The sequence below is a fragment of the Pipistrellus hanaki genome (assembly GCF_964339955.1).
Source record: "Pipistrellus hanaki genome assembly, chromosome: 2".
NCBI classification, from domain to species: Eukaryota; Metazoa; Chordata; class Mammalia; order Chiroptera; family Vespertilionidae; genus Pipistrellus; species Pipistrellus hanaki.
This window is the reverse complement of record NC_140504.1, coordinates 79,154,092-79,172,042: the sequence shown is the minus strand read 5'-3', so window position 1 is coordinate 79,172,042 and position 17,951 is coordinate 79,154,092. Positions and strand designations below refer to the sequence as shown.

At 36.0% G+C, this 17,951-nt stretch overlaps 1 protein-coding gene across 2 annotated transcripts in view; it reads left to right on the top strand.

Annotated features, from left to right (window-relative positions):
* Window positions 1-850: 850 nt before the first annotated feature.
* EPHA3 (EPH receptor A3) overlaps window positions 851-17,951 on the top strand; it is a 340,054-nt gene continuing 322,953 nt past the window's right edge. For both annotated transcript variants that reach the window (XM_084875452.1, XM_084875451.1), the window contains exon 1: window positions 851-1,052. In XM_084875452.1, coding sequence (XP_084731578.1) covers window positions 965-1,052 — 88 coding nt within the window. In that variant the 5' untranslated portion in view covers window positions 851-964. The remainder of the gene's footprint in view (window positions 1,053-17,951) is intronic.

Sequence of the window (17,951 nt, the reverse complement as noted above, 5' to 3'; positions counted from 1 at the left end):
ACCTCACAGGTCCCAGCGATCCTAAAGCAGATGGGGAGGGAGGGCGGTGGTGATGTGCTGCCAAGAGCTTCAGGGTCGGTTTGTATTACTTTTATTTGTACCCACAGCACAGAACAAAGGGCGGGCGCTGACCTGCAGCCATTCCTAGGGCTGGGCTCGCTCACTTCCTTGGGATAATGGGTACTTCTCAGCTCGGAAAAGCCAAGTGCACCCCCTGAGCGCGGAATCGCGGTGCCAAATCTCTTTAAAAGCCCTGGTAGCGCTCGGTGTGAAACTGAAAAGACTTCCTGATCCGGGGTGTGTATTAATGGCCTTATGTCCCACAAAGGACTCGCGGAGAGTATGATCACATTGAGCAAAGACATAATCCCAACTTTCCTTTGAATTATACAATCATCATTGCCTTTTTTTTTTTTTTTTTTTTTTAAAGCAAAGGCTCCGTTCTTTAAATAAACATTGCTCTGGCATTTCAGTTCCTTTTCCACTCATTCTGCTATATGACCCTCCTATGGGGTTTTCTGGTTCTTCCTGGAATTAGCCTACAGAGCATGCACAGCAAACAATAAAATAGCTGCTTTTTCATTGAAAATAAAGAAGAGGGGGGTGCTTTTAGCTACCCAACACTACTCTCCATCACAACTTTTTGCATTTCCTGCCCTATTGGCAAGACGGCCCCCACCCCCACCTCCTTCCTCCCCAGCTCCCCGCGCTTCAGGGCGGTTTTCCGAGCCTCCGCGTGCAGCCCGGTCCTCCGGCGTCCGCTTCCGTCGGCACTAGGACCCGGGGAAGTCCCCGAGCGGGTTCGCGGAGAGGCGGCCAGACTCCTCCTTATCTCCAGTGTCAAACTTGACATCAGCCTGCGAGCGGAGCATGGTAACTTCTCCAGCAATCAGAGCGCTCCCCCTCACATCAGTGGCATGCTTCATGGAGATATGCTCCTCTCACTGCCCTCTGCACCAGCAACATGGACTGTCACCTCTCCATCCTCCTGCTCCTCAGCAGCTCCGTCCTCAGCGGCTGCGGGGAACTGAGTGTCCCTCCGTCCAATGAAGGTAAGTGAGCCAGGTGCCCGCTGCCCTGCCCGGGCTCCTGCTCCTCGGAGCACTTTCTCGCCCAAACATTCCCAGTCCTTAAGGTGCTTCCGAAAAAGAGGAGTTCGCTCACGGAGGAAACTGAAGATGCGTTTTTTTAATTGTTTTATTTTCGGCTGTCTTCTAAAACATTTTAAGAGATGGTTTTGGATGCCCAAACCTAAAATGTGTTTTCAATCGGATACCAATGCCAAAGATTACCTCGTTTGACACTTTTAAGCAGAAAGAAAGAAAGAAAAAAAGTCTCTAGTTTTTCAACCCAGGATGTTAATTGTCAGATAGCCATGCCAGCATTTTATTTTCTAGTTATGACCATGTAATTAGTGCTTTGAGAAGTTTAAAGCAAATTTAGCCCACCCTCTCTGGATTAATTTTTTTTTTTTTAGTAGGTTTTACCATAATGACAGGTTGTTCCTACTTAGGATCATGGCATTTATGAATGAACTAAAAGGAAATTAGAGTTTGTAGAAGCAGAGGGCTGTGTGTGTGTGTGTGTGTGTGTGTGTGTGTGTGTGTTGTGTTTATATTACAACTGCTGTATCAATGGTGTGTATCCTACCACACAATGCTTTGCTCATGGTACAGTTCTAATGAGCAGCATATGCCACATTAACATAAGTAATATTTGCAGGAATCACAATAAGCTTAGGTTGGCTTTTCTTTGTTTAAGGGCTTATATTTGAATAGGAGCACGTATATAATGAATAGTGAGAAGACCCAGGGTAGGTATAGTAAATAACTGAACAGCAAATTAAGAAGGAATGTTCATGTGCAGCAAATGACATTTCCTTTATGTTGGGTTATTTATTTTCCTCCCAGTGGAAAATGAATATATCTGTTTTAAATGAATTAACATGCAAGCTTAATATTAAAGACACCAATGTTTCCTATATGATTGTGTACTTAATAGATGTATTACCTTCTCTCTTTAAATCTTTTGTGATATTCCTAATTGCAAATACAGTCGCTTACTCATGAGACAAACTTCTCTGAGTAATTGATTGCTTTAAAGCAACACCTACAACTTTGGTTTTCCCTTAATCACTTTAATTTATAATGATATCTAGTAATTTATTTTTTAGTTTAGCAATATTGAACAATTGATGGGCAAATACTACATTATATATTATGTCACACACTAAAATTGTATTGTCAAGCCAATACTTTGCATATTGTATGCATTATTATAATAAATTCAAAATATTTAGAAAATTTAAAATTAAATATAGACATTATCCCACATATTTAGTGACCTACTTTCATTGCTAATAGAGTAGTTTAATTTTGTTCTTTTTTGAGTAACTGCCTTTATCAATTTGCCTGATTTCATTATATTTTTGTGTGTCTTTTTAAAATTGGGAACTTGAAAATTCTAAAAATAAAGAAAACCATTTTACCTACAAATGACTTTTCTTTTAAAATCAAGTAAATGTTTATTTGAAAGTAATTGTCAACCATTCTTCATAAATGAAAGGCAAGAGCAGTCATTTATTTGACGAGTAACATCAGTAAGTTAAAATTAGTGTTTGTTTAACCTCTTTCTTTCTTTGAAGACATTTAAATATTCAAAATAACTAGAAAAAATAGCAAGGTTAGTTCCATATTACTATGATAAAGTGTATTTCTCAAGATGAACTATTTATAAACTATTTAGATCATGGATTTCACTGAGTTAATAATGCACAGGGATATAGCTGAGAGTCAGTACCTTTCAGTGAGTTGCAAGAGAAACAAATACCCTTTAAATGTGTTTACCCTTCTATAAAATTAATAAATATTCATCTAACAGAGAAAGAATAAACAAATTCAAACTGCTTTTAAGCCATACCTTGTGCAGGTCTGGATGTATAATGTACATTATTATATAGGCAGGTACACATTAATAATATGTATGTGGAAAGGTAACTGCACTCAGAAAACTGACATAGTTACATTTAGATTGCTTGGGTAAAAGTTTATCTATTTATTGTTCATGGGTTATTATTTCCAGATTGTGTCCTATGGGTAGTGTCTTCTTTCCATTCTGAGGTCATAAAGGAAAGCTTTGAAAATTTAAATGGAGTGATTTAACTTGGGTAATATGTGATCAAGGGTTTAAATATGAATACAATAGCTTGGGTCTGAGGAATTGAGATGAACAACATGAAAAGGGAAAAAATCCAAGTGTGTGCCAAGAGGTCCATGTAATTCTTCTAACAATATTATTTGAACAGAAAGCCATCCTTCTGAAATGTGACATAGTGAGTGGATGAAAGGACTAATGATAAAATGAATTTTCTTAATATAGCTTTGTAATATAAATTTTGAAAAAAGTATAAAATTCTAGCTTGCATTAAAATACTATGCTAAAATTATATGTCAATACTATATGAATTTGATTAGAAACTCACTAGTAAAATTTACTAGAATTTATTTGGCAATCTATCATGAAGTTTGGCATGAGAGAACTAAAAGAGAACAAAACCAATCCATTGAGTTAATTGCTGGAAAACTTGCTATTGTGTAACTTTAAAAAAAAATTGTGATTCTGATAATCAAATATCAATATTGAAATGCATGGGTCCATGATAAGGAAAAAAAAAAACTTGAAAAAAGTTTAATCTGCACTTTCCTTTTCTTGGATTTAACTACAAATAACTTTCTAACATGTTTTTAAGAAAATGATTCCAGGGAATACATACTATTGCTGTCTTCCTCAGTGATACTAGCCATTCATAATTTCAGTGAACACTTGAATCAAGAATTGACCTATATATTTAAACAGAAGCTTTATAAAAGCTGCATAGAATTTTATCAAAATCTTATTACATCTCTGTTTACATGACAGACCAAAAGACTTCCAATGGAAATCAGCTACTTTTCATGACAAAATAGGATTGTTAAATCTAAATATTATTAGAAAAGTTTATGTATTTGCTCACAGTTCCTGTCCCAGATAAACGATGATAATAGTAAACAAAAATAACTTTGGAAAGAAGTTAAAACTTGATATAAAGTGAAGTGTTTACTACTATTAATTCAATCTTTTTTTTAGCATTAGTACACCCTTTAAATAATTTTATATTTGAAGGAATCTGAGGCAGAATGCATGGATTATTCATCAGCACATCATATAGTAAATAATTTTCTATCCAACAGTATTTATAAATTAGACTAACATTTACCCAGAGAGTTCTTTACATTGGAAATGAGAGTTTTCAAATTGAAAGAGAATAAAATTAAATATGCATATTTATATACTACTTATATGGGGAGACTTTCATTGGAGTGGCTGGGATACCATTTCTATGAAATGTATTTCTCTGAACATAAATTTTCTAAACACTGGCGGAGACCATGTGGTTGTTAAAGTTTGCATATAAACACTACACTACACACTTCCCTTTGAATATTAGGCAGATGTTAGAGAAAATAAACATTTAAATAATGAACTTTTCCCTTTTTAAAAATTACTATGAATTGGCATCAGTTTTCACATATAAACACATCCTCAAATAATAATATATTGTGATTGAAACATTAATAGAGAACTAGCTATCATATAATCTTTATAGGTGTTTTTTTGTTTTTGTGTGTTTTTTTGGAAGAGGGTTTACATTTGCTTTTAATAGCATGTCATCATGCTACACTAAATAATTGAATGCATTACACATTTTTGTAATTTAATAGCTCTCCTAAAAGCTCTGCCTTACCTCCTCCCCAAGTTATAACTGTGTTATTTGCCTGGAGGTAAGAGAAACCTTAATTTCACTATTTTATAACCCACAACAGTTAACACTTGACCCAGGTCATTAACAGGATTATCAGCAAATTTGTTTAAGCTTTTACTGACAACCTGAATTGCTATGATAATATTTTGATTGTGCCGGAAAGAAACTTCTTATAACCTCTCAAAATCTATAATGAAATTAATTATTCTGTATCTATAACTTCCCAAAGACTAACATGGACAATAATGATACAAGTGAAGAAAATATCAACTTTGATACCTCAATTCTCCTCACTTTTATGTTTCACATATCACACCATTGTAGTCCTTGTCATAAATGAGCAATTAAATACTTGTTTAAATAGTGAATATTTCGACAATAACAATATATTTATTAGTACAAACTTACTTCAATGTAATTATCAACACTTCCAATTTCATGTGTTTTTTTTTAATTATTGATGGCATAGGTGATATCATTTTTTTTTTTTTTGCCTATTTTAAGATATAGAGTCAAATGGATCTATTAATAACTAAGAAGCAACTGGAACTTTTTATACGTATATGTATAATAAAACACCGTGGCCACGTGTTAGGTCATGGTTGCACTTACTAGTACATGATGTTGTCTTTTCCATGAAATGCTGGAAATTTGGAGATACAATGAAAAGCACTTCAATTTAACCTAAAAGTTTTAAACAAAGGGTACATAATTAAAACTTTCAAAGTGTTTTTAAACATTGTTAAATTTATTTAGAAAGTTTCATATGTAGTTTTTTATTATTTGTATATAATTAGGGTTTGCTTCTTGTTCATCTAAACAATTCAGTAGTCACTTTGACTCTTAAGAAACTTATCCTTAAAGGATGAATTTAGAGTTTTTATCATGTTTATATATTATCTGCATTTTAATATTCAAATGTGGGTGTGTTTTTAAGGGTTCTTCAACTTAGTTTCTTTTCTCACCATAACTTTCTTTATTAAGATTCCTAAATATCAAAATTATTTCAAAAACTTTGAATTTTTCTGAAATAAAATACTTGCAATTTTTAAATATCAAATAATCAGTTACATATGCAAAAGATCTTTAAAGGAAAAACATATTTCCACAGTATATTTGATTTACTAACTTCAACGCAAATGGAAACAGCAAGAACTGTTCTTGAGAAGTACATTTTCCAAGTCATAAAATCTTCCAGAAAATATTAATAAAACTTTCCACAAATCATCAGAACTTGATAAGTTTTTACAGACATTCACTTACTAAGAAATCTGTGATGTGGGTTACCTTTGATTTTAGTCATTTTCCAATGATTTTGTTTGGCATAAATACTAGATGTAAGGGGAAGTAATATTTCTTGGAAGAGCACTACATTTTACAAATCATATTCTGTCAGGATTCTCAACTGGGTTTATTTTTAATATACATATTTTCCTTTAAAATATTTAATAAGCCTTGTTCTTTTAATTTCTGTTAGATAAAAAGATTTAGAAAAACAGATGCAGGTGTCCCCTTTTGGGTTCTGTTTTCAGAGATCTGGATTTTATCACCAGGGAGGGTCAATGCAGGGCTTTTACCAAGTGCACAAGTAACTTTCCACAGATTTTTCAAATAAAGGGTTGACTGCTGGTGTGAACCGTTCATTACATTATTCATCCAGGTATAGCAAAAACCAGCATTTGAAATTTATTCCTTGAGGACTTGAAAGACTCAGAAAATTCTTCTGTAATGACTTTAGAAATAAAAGTAATGCTGTGACATTTATAGAATGCAAAGGATTCCAAGCCACAAAACAGTGTAGGGAGACACTCCTGTGGGGAATCAAGGAGTGGGCACATGTGTGCCCCTTGATGTCACTCTGTGGGCCTATGACCAGCTAGCTGCCTAGTCTCAGGTAGTTCTTGGAATCTGGCAGGAGGTTTTCTCTTGGAAAAATCTGCAAGTCAGCAAGTTTTGGTTTGCTCCTACCAGGTTTCTTTGAAACAAGAAAAGGTGGTCGATTACAAAGTAAAAAAGTCTGCAAGTGAACATAAAATAAAAAGTTGATTAGAAAGATGGAAAGGTAGACAAGTGCAAAGGTTCTAAAACCAATGTATTATATAAATCCTTGAAATAAACACATTCATCACTTAAAACATCTGGCTAATCAATTTTTTTTATTAAATCCCTAAAACCCTGCACACTTAAAAAAGTGGGTAGGGTTGCGTCCGTTTCCCCTTTCAAGTTTATACACTTTTGATTTTCCCCCAGAAGAAAATATTTATCTGGGAAAGTTTGAAAAGACTAGAAGCCAAAGAATGCTTCCCCCCCACCCCCCCAACCCACCCCTTGGATGCCTGGGCGAACCCATGTGGAGGTTGGACGGGATCAAAACCAGTTCAGCAAAGAAAGCCTCCAACTTGGAGGGATGCTGTTCCACTGGAAGCCCTGAGCGTGCAACGCCCGCCCTCCCTTCGTCTTCTAAACCGCGTCCTGCTGTTCCCGTCAAAGCAGAGGGCGAAAATCCACATAATCCAAGTCAACATGGTGAAGTCGGAATAATAGGCGAGGAGGGGGGGGGGGGGGGCCAGGCTGGCAGCACTGCACACACAGAGGGTGGGGATAACCTCAGCCTGGGCCGGGGGCGGCCGCAGGAGGGGAGGACGGCGCCCTCTCCCTGGGCCTTACAGCTCCGCCTTTGGGTGGGGTTCGGAAGCGTGCCCCCAGACCCCTCAGCCCACAGCCAGGCTTTCTGGGTGGCAGGGACGGGACCCAGAGCAGAGCGGGCGCTCCTCGGTGCCACCACACCCACCCCCAGGGCGACCGAACCACAGCCAGCCCGCCGCTAGGACCCGGCTCCGCGTTGCGGATGGGGCCCGGGGACCGCTAACAATTTCTCCCATTGGCATTAAAGGTCGGATCATAAAAAAACCCGCCCTCGGGGCCGGTGCCCCCAGCCCCAGAGCTCCGGGCGGGCGGCGGTGTCTTTGTGCGCAGGGGTCTCCGCGCCCGGTGGCCCGCGCCCCTCGCCGAAGCGCTGCAGCCGGTCCGGTCGCCCGGGGCGGGAGGGAGGGAAAGAGGGCGGCCGGTGCGCGGGGAGCCCCTGTCTGTGGCCGCGGCTCCTGCAGGGCGGCCGGTGCGCGGAGCTCTCAGCCGCGGAGGCTGGAACCCGGGGCCGCGAGGGCGGCCAAGTCCCTGGAAAGGCGCTGCGGGAAGGCGCGCCCGGCGAGTGGCAGACGCGCGCCCTCTGCCTGCAGCCCCGGCGCTGGAGAGGCGGGGGCCCTGCGGCCCGGAGCTCCTCACCTGTGGGTCCGCCCACGGAGAGCGAGCCGCTGGGTCCCGGCGCCTCCGATCTTTCAGCTCTGACCCAGGAGCTTGGCCCCCGCCCACGCACGCACCCCATCGGGACCAGCCAGCCTTTCCTGCATGCTAACCGGAGGTGGCCAGGTCTCCTTTCAATCTTGGTTCGCTGGCCCACCGTGTGGCCGATGGAGGAGAGTTTTGAGGGGTCCCTGGAACTCCCTGCACAGTTGGGAAAGCACCCCTTACTAGGCCTGCTCGCTTGGGACACAGGGGGACGCCTGAGACTTCCAGCTGTGCTGCTGGCTGCTTTGCTATTTTCCTGATCTTTCAGTTTTCTTTCTAATTACTTATGACTGCCACCTGTTAAGCCCCCCTGAGAGCTAAGGGGAATGTTCCATAAACTTTTCCTCCATGCACACTTGCGAATGCCCGCTGTTCTTTCCTCAGCCCCATGTTCCATTGGCTTCCTCTCATTAAACCATGATTTTCTGCTTTCCACTGTGGGGCAGTAGACCTGGAATGGGCCACAAAGGGTTTCTGGGAGCAGGGTCACGGAGGTAGGTTAGTAATCGGATGATGCTGATATTCCTGTGGTTGGTCAGAAATCTGTTTTTCATAGAAGATACAATTGTTGAATCCAGCAAAAAACTTCCAAAGCAAATATGGCCTCAGTGCCACCCCCAACTTTGAGATAATAAGTGCACAGAGTTCTGCTGGTTAGAAAGAGTGTACCCTCAAGTTTACCTTCACTATTCATTTAATCTTTAGAGCAGCCCCCACATAGGTATTGTGGCATCTTGTACTGTTAGAGCTGAGGACACTAACCATGGCGAAGTTGTAACAACCTCTCTCACCTTTGACTTTTAATTTTAACTTCTATGTTCCTTCCTGCATAGGAATGCCTGTGAAGTAGGAGACATTTCGTCCATTCAGGAAAAGCACTTATTTCTCAACTTTAATCCTAGTGACTTACACGAATTTGTCTTGTTACTTCACAAGAAAGAATTAGAAATTCGCAGAGTCTTGGAGTGATATGGTGTACTCCAAAGTACCTTTAAAAAAAGGTATTTCAGAGATTACTTAGACACTGCAAAGTATTTACATCTATGCAATGATTATCAGCATGGGTGGTAAACACACTAAGAAAATGAAGAGCATTTGATGTGGACAGAGGACTAGGAGAAAAATGTCTGTGATGTCTTTTTGCCACCATTTTTACCTCTGTCTTTCTTTCCTGACACTCAAACATTAATTTCCTCACTCTGGAAAGATTTTGCCAGAAATTCCATACACAGAGATTGTGAAGCAAATGTCAGTATAACCCAAATGTTGTTATTTAGGGTTCTATATATTAAAACAGTGTAAATTGGAACTGTGATAGAAGTCAATAACTGGGGGGGGGGGGGGGGGGGAGGGGTGTTTAGTAGTACATGGTCTAAAAGTAGACTTTAGTCTCTGTTGAAACTTTTTTTTTTCTTCACTTAAAAGATAATTACAAATTTCTTAAGATGAAGAAGTAAATTATAAATGATTTATCTCCTCTTTCATAAAAACACTTGTCCTCTACGTAGAAGCATTGTAAAAAGGTAGCTAAAACAGGGTTTTGAAAGGTAGCAAATTGAGCTAGGGGCAATTATATTTTTCACGTGGGTATTTCAGCACATATGTTTTGTATTAATTGCCGCAGTAAATTCTGTTAACCTGGCAAAGAGCAAACATAGCATATTGATGACATCAGACTTCCCAATCAGAAAGCTGCTTTAGTATCTTGCTTCCTTCACTATAAAATGCGAAGGGAAAAATAAAAGAAAATAAAATGTTTTCTGACCTGTTATCATTTATGTTCCCAACAAGTTACCCAACCACTCAAGCTATTGGAACATTTTCTATGAGAAAAGTGTTGGCTTAGCAACAAACTTTTTGTCCCTTGCTTCTGCGGAGTTAGAATCAATCACTAATTTTCCTAGTTTTTAAGTTTTTGTTCATATTTGAGTTTGTGGAACCCTCTCAAATCAAGAAAATGCAGACCTGCCTTGACTCTTGTTTAAAACAAAAATCTTGATTGATTACACAGTAGGCTCTCAAAGGAAATGGAACAAAGGGAGAAACCTAGGTCAATTTTATTGCTGATAAGTCTAATCAATATAAAATGGTTTCATCTTAAATTTGTTATATAATCATTATGGTAAGGTTAGTTTGTCTTCTTTTAAATAATAATTAAGAAAGAAACATGAGTAAACTCTACAGGTCTTGTGAAGACTAATATCCACCCTCTAACTCCTACCCTCTTCCTCCCTGGATAAAAATATGAGGCTTTAAAATGAAATGTTTCCCAGTGATAAAAGTTCACCCATTTCCAGTCAATATGGAATTTAGAAATTTCCTATCTACTTCAGGGTGACTAAGGGAAATGGAAAACAATTTCTCATATTTATTTCCTGATTTTCAAAACTAATTTAGCAATTACTAAAAAATTGTAGGCTTTAGGAGGATTTGTTTTATTGCATATGATAGCAGTCTTCACTCCGAGAAGTTAGGCTGAAAAGCTGAGTTGCTTCCATGTGGCTTATGTACATAATCCTCTGGGTAAGTAGCACACCACTCAGAGTTTAAAGATTACTTGCAGAACTGTTTGTAGGTCACAATAGTATCGCCCCCTTACAAAACTGAACTTTTCCTACTTTGTGGGCAAAATTTTATGGAGTAATATATACCGTTTGGAATAAAATTTATTTAAAAATTGTTTTCTAAGTTGCAAATCTGTGGTGAGAAAAAGTAAAAACAAACTTTTTTTGTGTGTGTGTGTATGTGTGTCTGTCTAATCTTGTTAATTTTCTCAAACTAGACACTCAATCAACTTATAAATATTCAAAGATGGCGTAAAGCTAGAGTTATCTCCAAATTGAGTTTTCTGTTCAATATGTCAAAGCTATTCATGGTAGATTTTGCATATTAACTGAATGTAAAGAAACTGAATGTTATCATCACATAAACTTTAAATAGAAATTAAATTGGTTTGCTATTTTTATTATGCAAATGTCATTGAATATAGCAATTACCAAATCTTAAAAATGTTTTCAGATAAGCAAATAAAGGGAATGGTATTTTTTTCTTTGTTTACTGTTACTATTTGGCTTGTCATAAATAAGTTGATACGCATTTACATTAGATAACTCAAAAATGATAAACTCACATTTTGATACGGTGTTCTTGACATTTCTGATCTGAAATTAAAATACTTTGATAGTCTTTGTTTTGTGTAAAAAAGATTTTCTGTCATAGTTACATGTATTTCATCTGATTGGACATGTTAGATAAATCTATGCTGAAATTAATGGTTTTTGGGGATAGAGCTGCTTTCTTTAGACATTTGTTCATTTAATAAAGAAATATTTTCTTACCTTTGCTTATAAATAATGTCCAAAGTAATTCTAAATATTTGATTTTCTTTGAAAAACCTATATAGAGTTAAAGAAGAAAAACTAAAAAGTATATGAAATTAGTGCTATGCTTTTAAATTTCCTTTTTCAAAAGTGATCCTATTGAAAACTAATTAAGAATAATTTATTTGATGTTTGGCCCCAAATGTGGTAGATTTACTTTTCTAATCCTGGTAGTGAAAACTTCAGAATTCAAAATTTAATTTCAAAGGGAGAAATGCAAAGACCATTAGCATGAACCAAGGAAAACGTTTAGAAAAAAAATGCACTCAACTTTCATATTATAATAACATGTTGCTTGTATTTGTTTGTTTACCAACTCTGGCATACCTTAGTGTTGCTTACATACTGGATTTTGGAATAAAAGGTTATAGGGAATGATATAGTTTATAACCTTGAAGATAACTTAAGAGAGATAGATGTTTGTATGCGTATACATCTATAACTGTGGACAACAGTCATTATATAGGATGTAAAATCCAGACATAGTTATCCTCTAATATGATAAAATAAGAACTACATACTGACTCTAATTTTCTAGAATTTTATATATTCTTCAATGAACTTCTCTGAGAATAAAATAACTTGTTTTTTTATATAAAAATATCCAGAGAAGATTTTTAAATTGAAACATTTTTTTCACTACCTTTTTGTTTTCTATGCTAAAATTTTGAATCCTCCTATTTAAGGAACTTCAAGTTATAAAACAAATAAGTCTGGGGGATATAATGTATAGCACTGTGAATAAAGTCAATAATATTATAATAACTTTGTATGATAACAAGTAGCAACTAGACATCATAGGGATTATTTCTCAATATGTATATTGAATCACTGTGATGTACACCTGGTGAGATACTGCATGCCAAATATACATCAATAAAAACAAATATATATAATGCTATATTAGAGTTGGTCTGCCTATTCTATTCCATTTTCACAGGCATTTGTCAAACAATGACTGAGCATATAGCTATGTACTTGAAGGCTGGTAATCAGATTTTAGGGCAATCTGATTAAAATGTACATATATACCAACACATCTTCAATTTATGGAGTAAAGGCAAATGCATATGTTAAAGTTTGAGCACCTATTGGCCTGAATGATTTTTCATGTAATTTTCTAATAGGATAATATATTTTAATTTCCCCTTTTTAATATGTCAAAAGTCTTTAAATTAAAAGCATAGAAGCCATTCTGTTATTTATAAAACATTTTAAAGAGCAAAAATGTGTTGAAAGTGTAAAATGCTTACAAAATCATTAATGTCTTACTTTAATAACTTTTACATTTTGGGAAACACATTTCACTTGTTTAAGTGATTCACAATATCACTTGACAATGCCCAGAAACAAAGAGACCTGTTATTCTAGGGACTGTTATGAAAGCTGAAGTTGTTAATGCACTGAAAGTAGAACATTCCTAAGCATTTATGTGAAAATGTTATTTCATTATAAGAACACACTCCCTGGTGATATTTTGATGGCTGTTTTCTCCACAATAGTATTAATATCAGAGTGAACTTAAAATTTCTCTGATTTTTTAAAAAAGAAGAAATTAACAGTTTGGAAACAGCACAGGTTTACATTTATTAGAGGGTCCAGGTTTCTATTCAAATTTTAGTCTGTATTTGTTATTTTCTGGAACCACTCTAGTCTTGAAAACCCAGACATTTTACTGTGTGGCCGTGTTTTGATTCTAATGTGTTATCCCTGCTATTGGCAAAGATTGCAATGAGGCAGCTAATTAAAATTTGTCCCGTATTTAGGACCTGTATAAAAATAAAGCTAAAATTACAGCCCAGGAGGTAAAACTTATAAGAAAAAATAAGTTGATATTTCCTTGTCCAGAAATCTGCTTATATATCATAAATGAATCATTAAGGTACCATGTGACAAAACAGATTTTTCACAGAAATGTTGAGCACACCAGAATTTTTTCTTTAATTCTGACATATAATTTTAGTTGGTCATTTGATAGAGAAATGATCATAAATTAAATATCCATGAAACAAAATGCCTGTTGAGTTAAATTTAACATGGTTTACAGGAATTTTTATCTGCATACAACCGATACAGGCATACCTCCTTTTATTGTGCTTCACAGATGTTGCATTTTTTTAAAAAGTGGAAGCGAGACTCCACCAGCACAAATATTATCACTCACTCTATTGTGATAATTGCTTAATCCAGGTGGTCTGGAGCAAATCCCACAATATCTCTGAGGTATGCCTGTAGTTGATTTCATTTATAGACTAAAAACTTTCTTTTTTTTGGGGGGGGTAATTTTTAGTCTATGAAATACAATAGTATAATGTTTTAATTATGTTTAGGTAGGAAAAAAAAGTACAAACAGGAAGTCCATAGGAGCAATTAAACTAAGAATATGTAATCACAGTAGATAAAGGTTGTGTTGAAATATGTAAGCACACTAATAAAGCTTTGACTTCTCTTTGTATCTGATCACTGGCATAACATATTGTATAAAGTAAAAATGAAAAGCAGAACTTTGGTGCAGTCCTGTTAGAAAACACAACTTGATTTCTTGATTCCATATTATAATGGACAAAGGTAGTACATAGAGAATTCCAATGACGAGAACAAAATTGATTGCCTTCTGTATCATTTTCTTCTATTTGTGACATTTAAGCATAACCTAGAAGCAGATTAACCCCCTTGCTATCTGTAACCAAGAGCAAAGCTACTCTTTTTATCATAACAGAAAATGATGAAAATGATAAAGGTAAGTGATGTATAAGAAATGTGGTTTGGACAGTTACAATGATGTATGAACAGGAAAGGACATGTCATTATTCTTTAGTAAAAGCAAGAACCAATCAAACCATATATTTTTTTCCTGTGGTAGTGGTTTGGTGGTCATTTGCAGTTGACTCTAAAACACTGTACAAATGAAGCTTTTGTAAGAAAAAAAATACTTATTATTGTAAGAATAGCAACTTCTTCAGCCATTAAACCCTACTGTTCATCTTGACTTGATTGTTTGACACATTTTTATAACTTAATATTTTTCATAAAATACAACCATAGCATAATCACAAAGCATATTGATGTGTAATTAGATAATTGAAAATATCTTTAACTTCAACAAATTGTGGCATTTAATTTAATTTTATTTTTATACCATGTCATTTCATTTTTTATTATATATATATATATATATATATATATATATATATATATATATATATATATTTCTTGTTGATAGTATTACAGATGTCTCCCATCATCCCCCTCCTTCTTGTATGACAGCAGCCCCCCTCCTCCCAACCTGTACCCAGCTCCCTAGGTCTTCCCCCACCCTATAGGCCATATAAATTGGCATTTAATTTTAAAAATTATTTTAGCACTGTCTACATATTTGCACCACTTTATCTACAATATATTTCAATCTCAGTCTTTCTAAGTGGACAAATAGTCACTATGAATCAAAACTTTGAAATAGTCTTGAAAAGATCTTAGGTGTGTTAATGATGGTCTAAGAGTGAGAACTTTAGAAATTAATACCTAAAGTTTTTATTTATTTTTATTTATTTATTTAAAATATATATATTTTATTGATTTTTTACAGAGAGGAAGGGGGAGGAATAGAGAGCTGGAAACATCAATGAGAGAGAAACATCGACCAGCTGCCTCCTGCACAGCCCCCACTGGGTTTGTGTCCGTAACCAAGGTACATGCCCTTGACCGGAATCGAACCCAGGACCTTCCAGTCCGCAGGCTGATGCTCTATCCACTGAGCCAAACCGGTTCTGGCAATACCTAAAGTTTTTAATATGTCCTTACTAAAAGGCATATTAGTAACTGGGAACATCTGTTTCAAACAATTATTTTAATGACTGTGTTCTTTGAGAAACATTATTGTATCTTTATAAAGAAGGGAAGGTGGTATAAGTTCTTGGTATACATAATTACTAGTATGACATTGTCAATGCAAATGAGTAAAGGAGTGGACATTTGATTGTAGCCCTCCATTATGAAGGAGGACAGAAAAGGGAAAATAAGACTCCTGGGCATCTTAAATTCACAATCCATCTAATTATGAAAAAAGACAGTAAAGATTGGTGGCAATAAGGTTTCCTCCTTTCCAGAAGTTCTTAAAAACCAATTTGAGCCAATTTACTCTATATTTTGCTCTTCTTTCTCCACTCCATTCTACACCTTCTCATTCCCATCAGATACCACTCTTCTTTATGTCCAGAAAATCTCCTGTTAGCACTCACCTGAAAAACAACTCAAGGAGTCTAAGTATTTCCTTATCATTTTCATTAATGCATCATTCACCTATTCATACATCTCCTCTATTTAAAATATATAAAGTCCAGTGTGTGAAAGAAACCCAGATTCACATACATTCAGAATTTGGACAGTTACTTTCAAAAAATAAATATTCCTAAAAGCACCTATATTTATATCTCAAGAGAAATAGAGTTTAATATTTAAAAATGTGTCCAGTTTAAATCACTGTAAGAAGGTCCTGGCCAAGATATATTTCAGTTTGTTATATCATCCTCCCAATATGCCAAGATTGGAGGTTCTATCCCATTCAGGGCACATGCAAAAATCAGCCTAAGAGTGCATAAATAAGTGGAACAACACATCAATCTCTCTCTCCTACTTTCTCTGAAATAAATTTTAAAAAGTGTTGTATGCCACATAACTCTTTCAATAGAACAAATTCTGAAATTATGATTCCAGTTATAAACCAACAGTAATTGGAAATCACATGGTTAGAATACGATATCAGATAAGGAACAGTTTATCTTTGACAAATTGACCTGGTATGAGGCAGTCATTAAGGAATTATATTCCCGCCTACCTTTCTCAATAATTTCCTCTCTTTTTGTTAACATTCATAATTATAAACTCAGGTTTTTCATCAATTGAAAACAATCTCCCATATTGTAAATTGTCATTAAAACTCAGATTGAAATATAGTATTTGTATACCTCAATTCTACAGGCCTCTTTTCTCTGCCCTGTCAATGAATAATAACAACACTTTAAAGACTATGGGCAGGTCTACATCTTTTTTACAAAAGAAAAGCATGAGTAACCAAAGTTCTTGCCTGTATCAGTGTAGGGTTTAAGTTGTATGGGAAGGTTAGAGTTAGCCAATGTATCCAGAGAAATCATTCATAACAGGAGGCCTTCAAATTCCATTAACATCCCCTTCTTTCTATCTCAAATATGCTGCACTCATACTGTAATGCAACAGATCACAGGAGATGAGAGTTTTTTATCCTTGAAAGCCACAGTTTAGCAATAATCCACTTTAAAGTGACCAGAATGTTAGGTTGTATTGTTCTAATTTTGCTAAAAACAAAAGGCACCTTGTAACCTCAAAATAGGTGCTCTTAAAAAAGTGTTTTGATGTTACTATTCTTTTCTATTAGGTCATATATAGATTAATGATTATAAATACAATTCAAAACCCCAATGAATTAATTTTACAAGAACACTGAATCTGTAAAGCATGTTATAAAGTTAGTAGCTTTAAATACATTTATATTATTTGACTAGAGGCCTGGTGCACGAATTCATGCACAGGTGGGGTCAGGCTGGTCTGCCCTGATGGGGGCCCATCTGGGTGGGCCAGTAGCGGGGAGGGGACATAAGAGGTTGGCCACCTGGCCCCTCCCCGGATAAGGATGGCGAGGGGGTGGGGAGGGGGTCGATCGAGGCCAGGCTGCCTGGAAGGGGAGCACAGGAGGTTGAGGGGGGTGATCAGTACCCCAATTGGGCCTTTTTGCCACCACAGTGCACATCATAGTGACTGGCCATTCCAGTCATTCTATCATTCAGGTATTTTGGTGGCTTGGCTTTTATATATATAGATTATCACAGCAACATTGTGAGATAACCAGGACAGATATAATTGTTTGATAAGAGACAGAATCAAAATCATGAGTAACAGTGCCAGTTATTTTCCTCATTCATCCAAAAGGAGTGCACTAAAATTTTAATTTCTGAGTAAATGCAATACATTTAATTAATCTATTATATTTATTTTAATTGATAATTTAATACAGTTTTTTTTGGTTAAGTTTTTTTTATTCTCCTTTGAGTAGAACCAAATGCTGACGTGATTATTCCAGTCCTTTCTCCTCATCATTATCACTGAAAAATACAAACAAAAAACATTTAAGGGTATTTAGTTTTTTAGTTAGCAACCTTTATTCCAATGAGTAATTTACTAAATTGAGAAGATATTCATATTAACTTTACCTGGGAAACTATTTTCTCTGTTTACTAATGTTGAAATTAAATCACCCATTCATCTTAGCATATGGAGTAACACATACTTATCACTAAATACACATTCAACTATTATATATATATATACAAGAAGACATTGAACCATTTAAAGCCTTAAAGACATTGCAAATATGACCTACTAATCCTCATAAA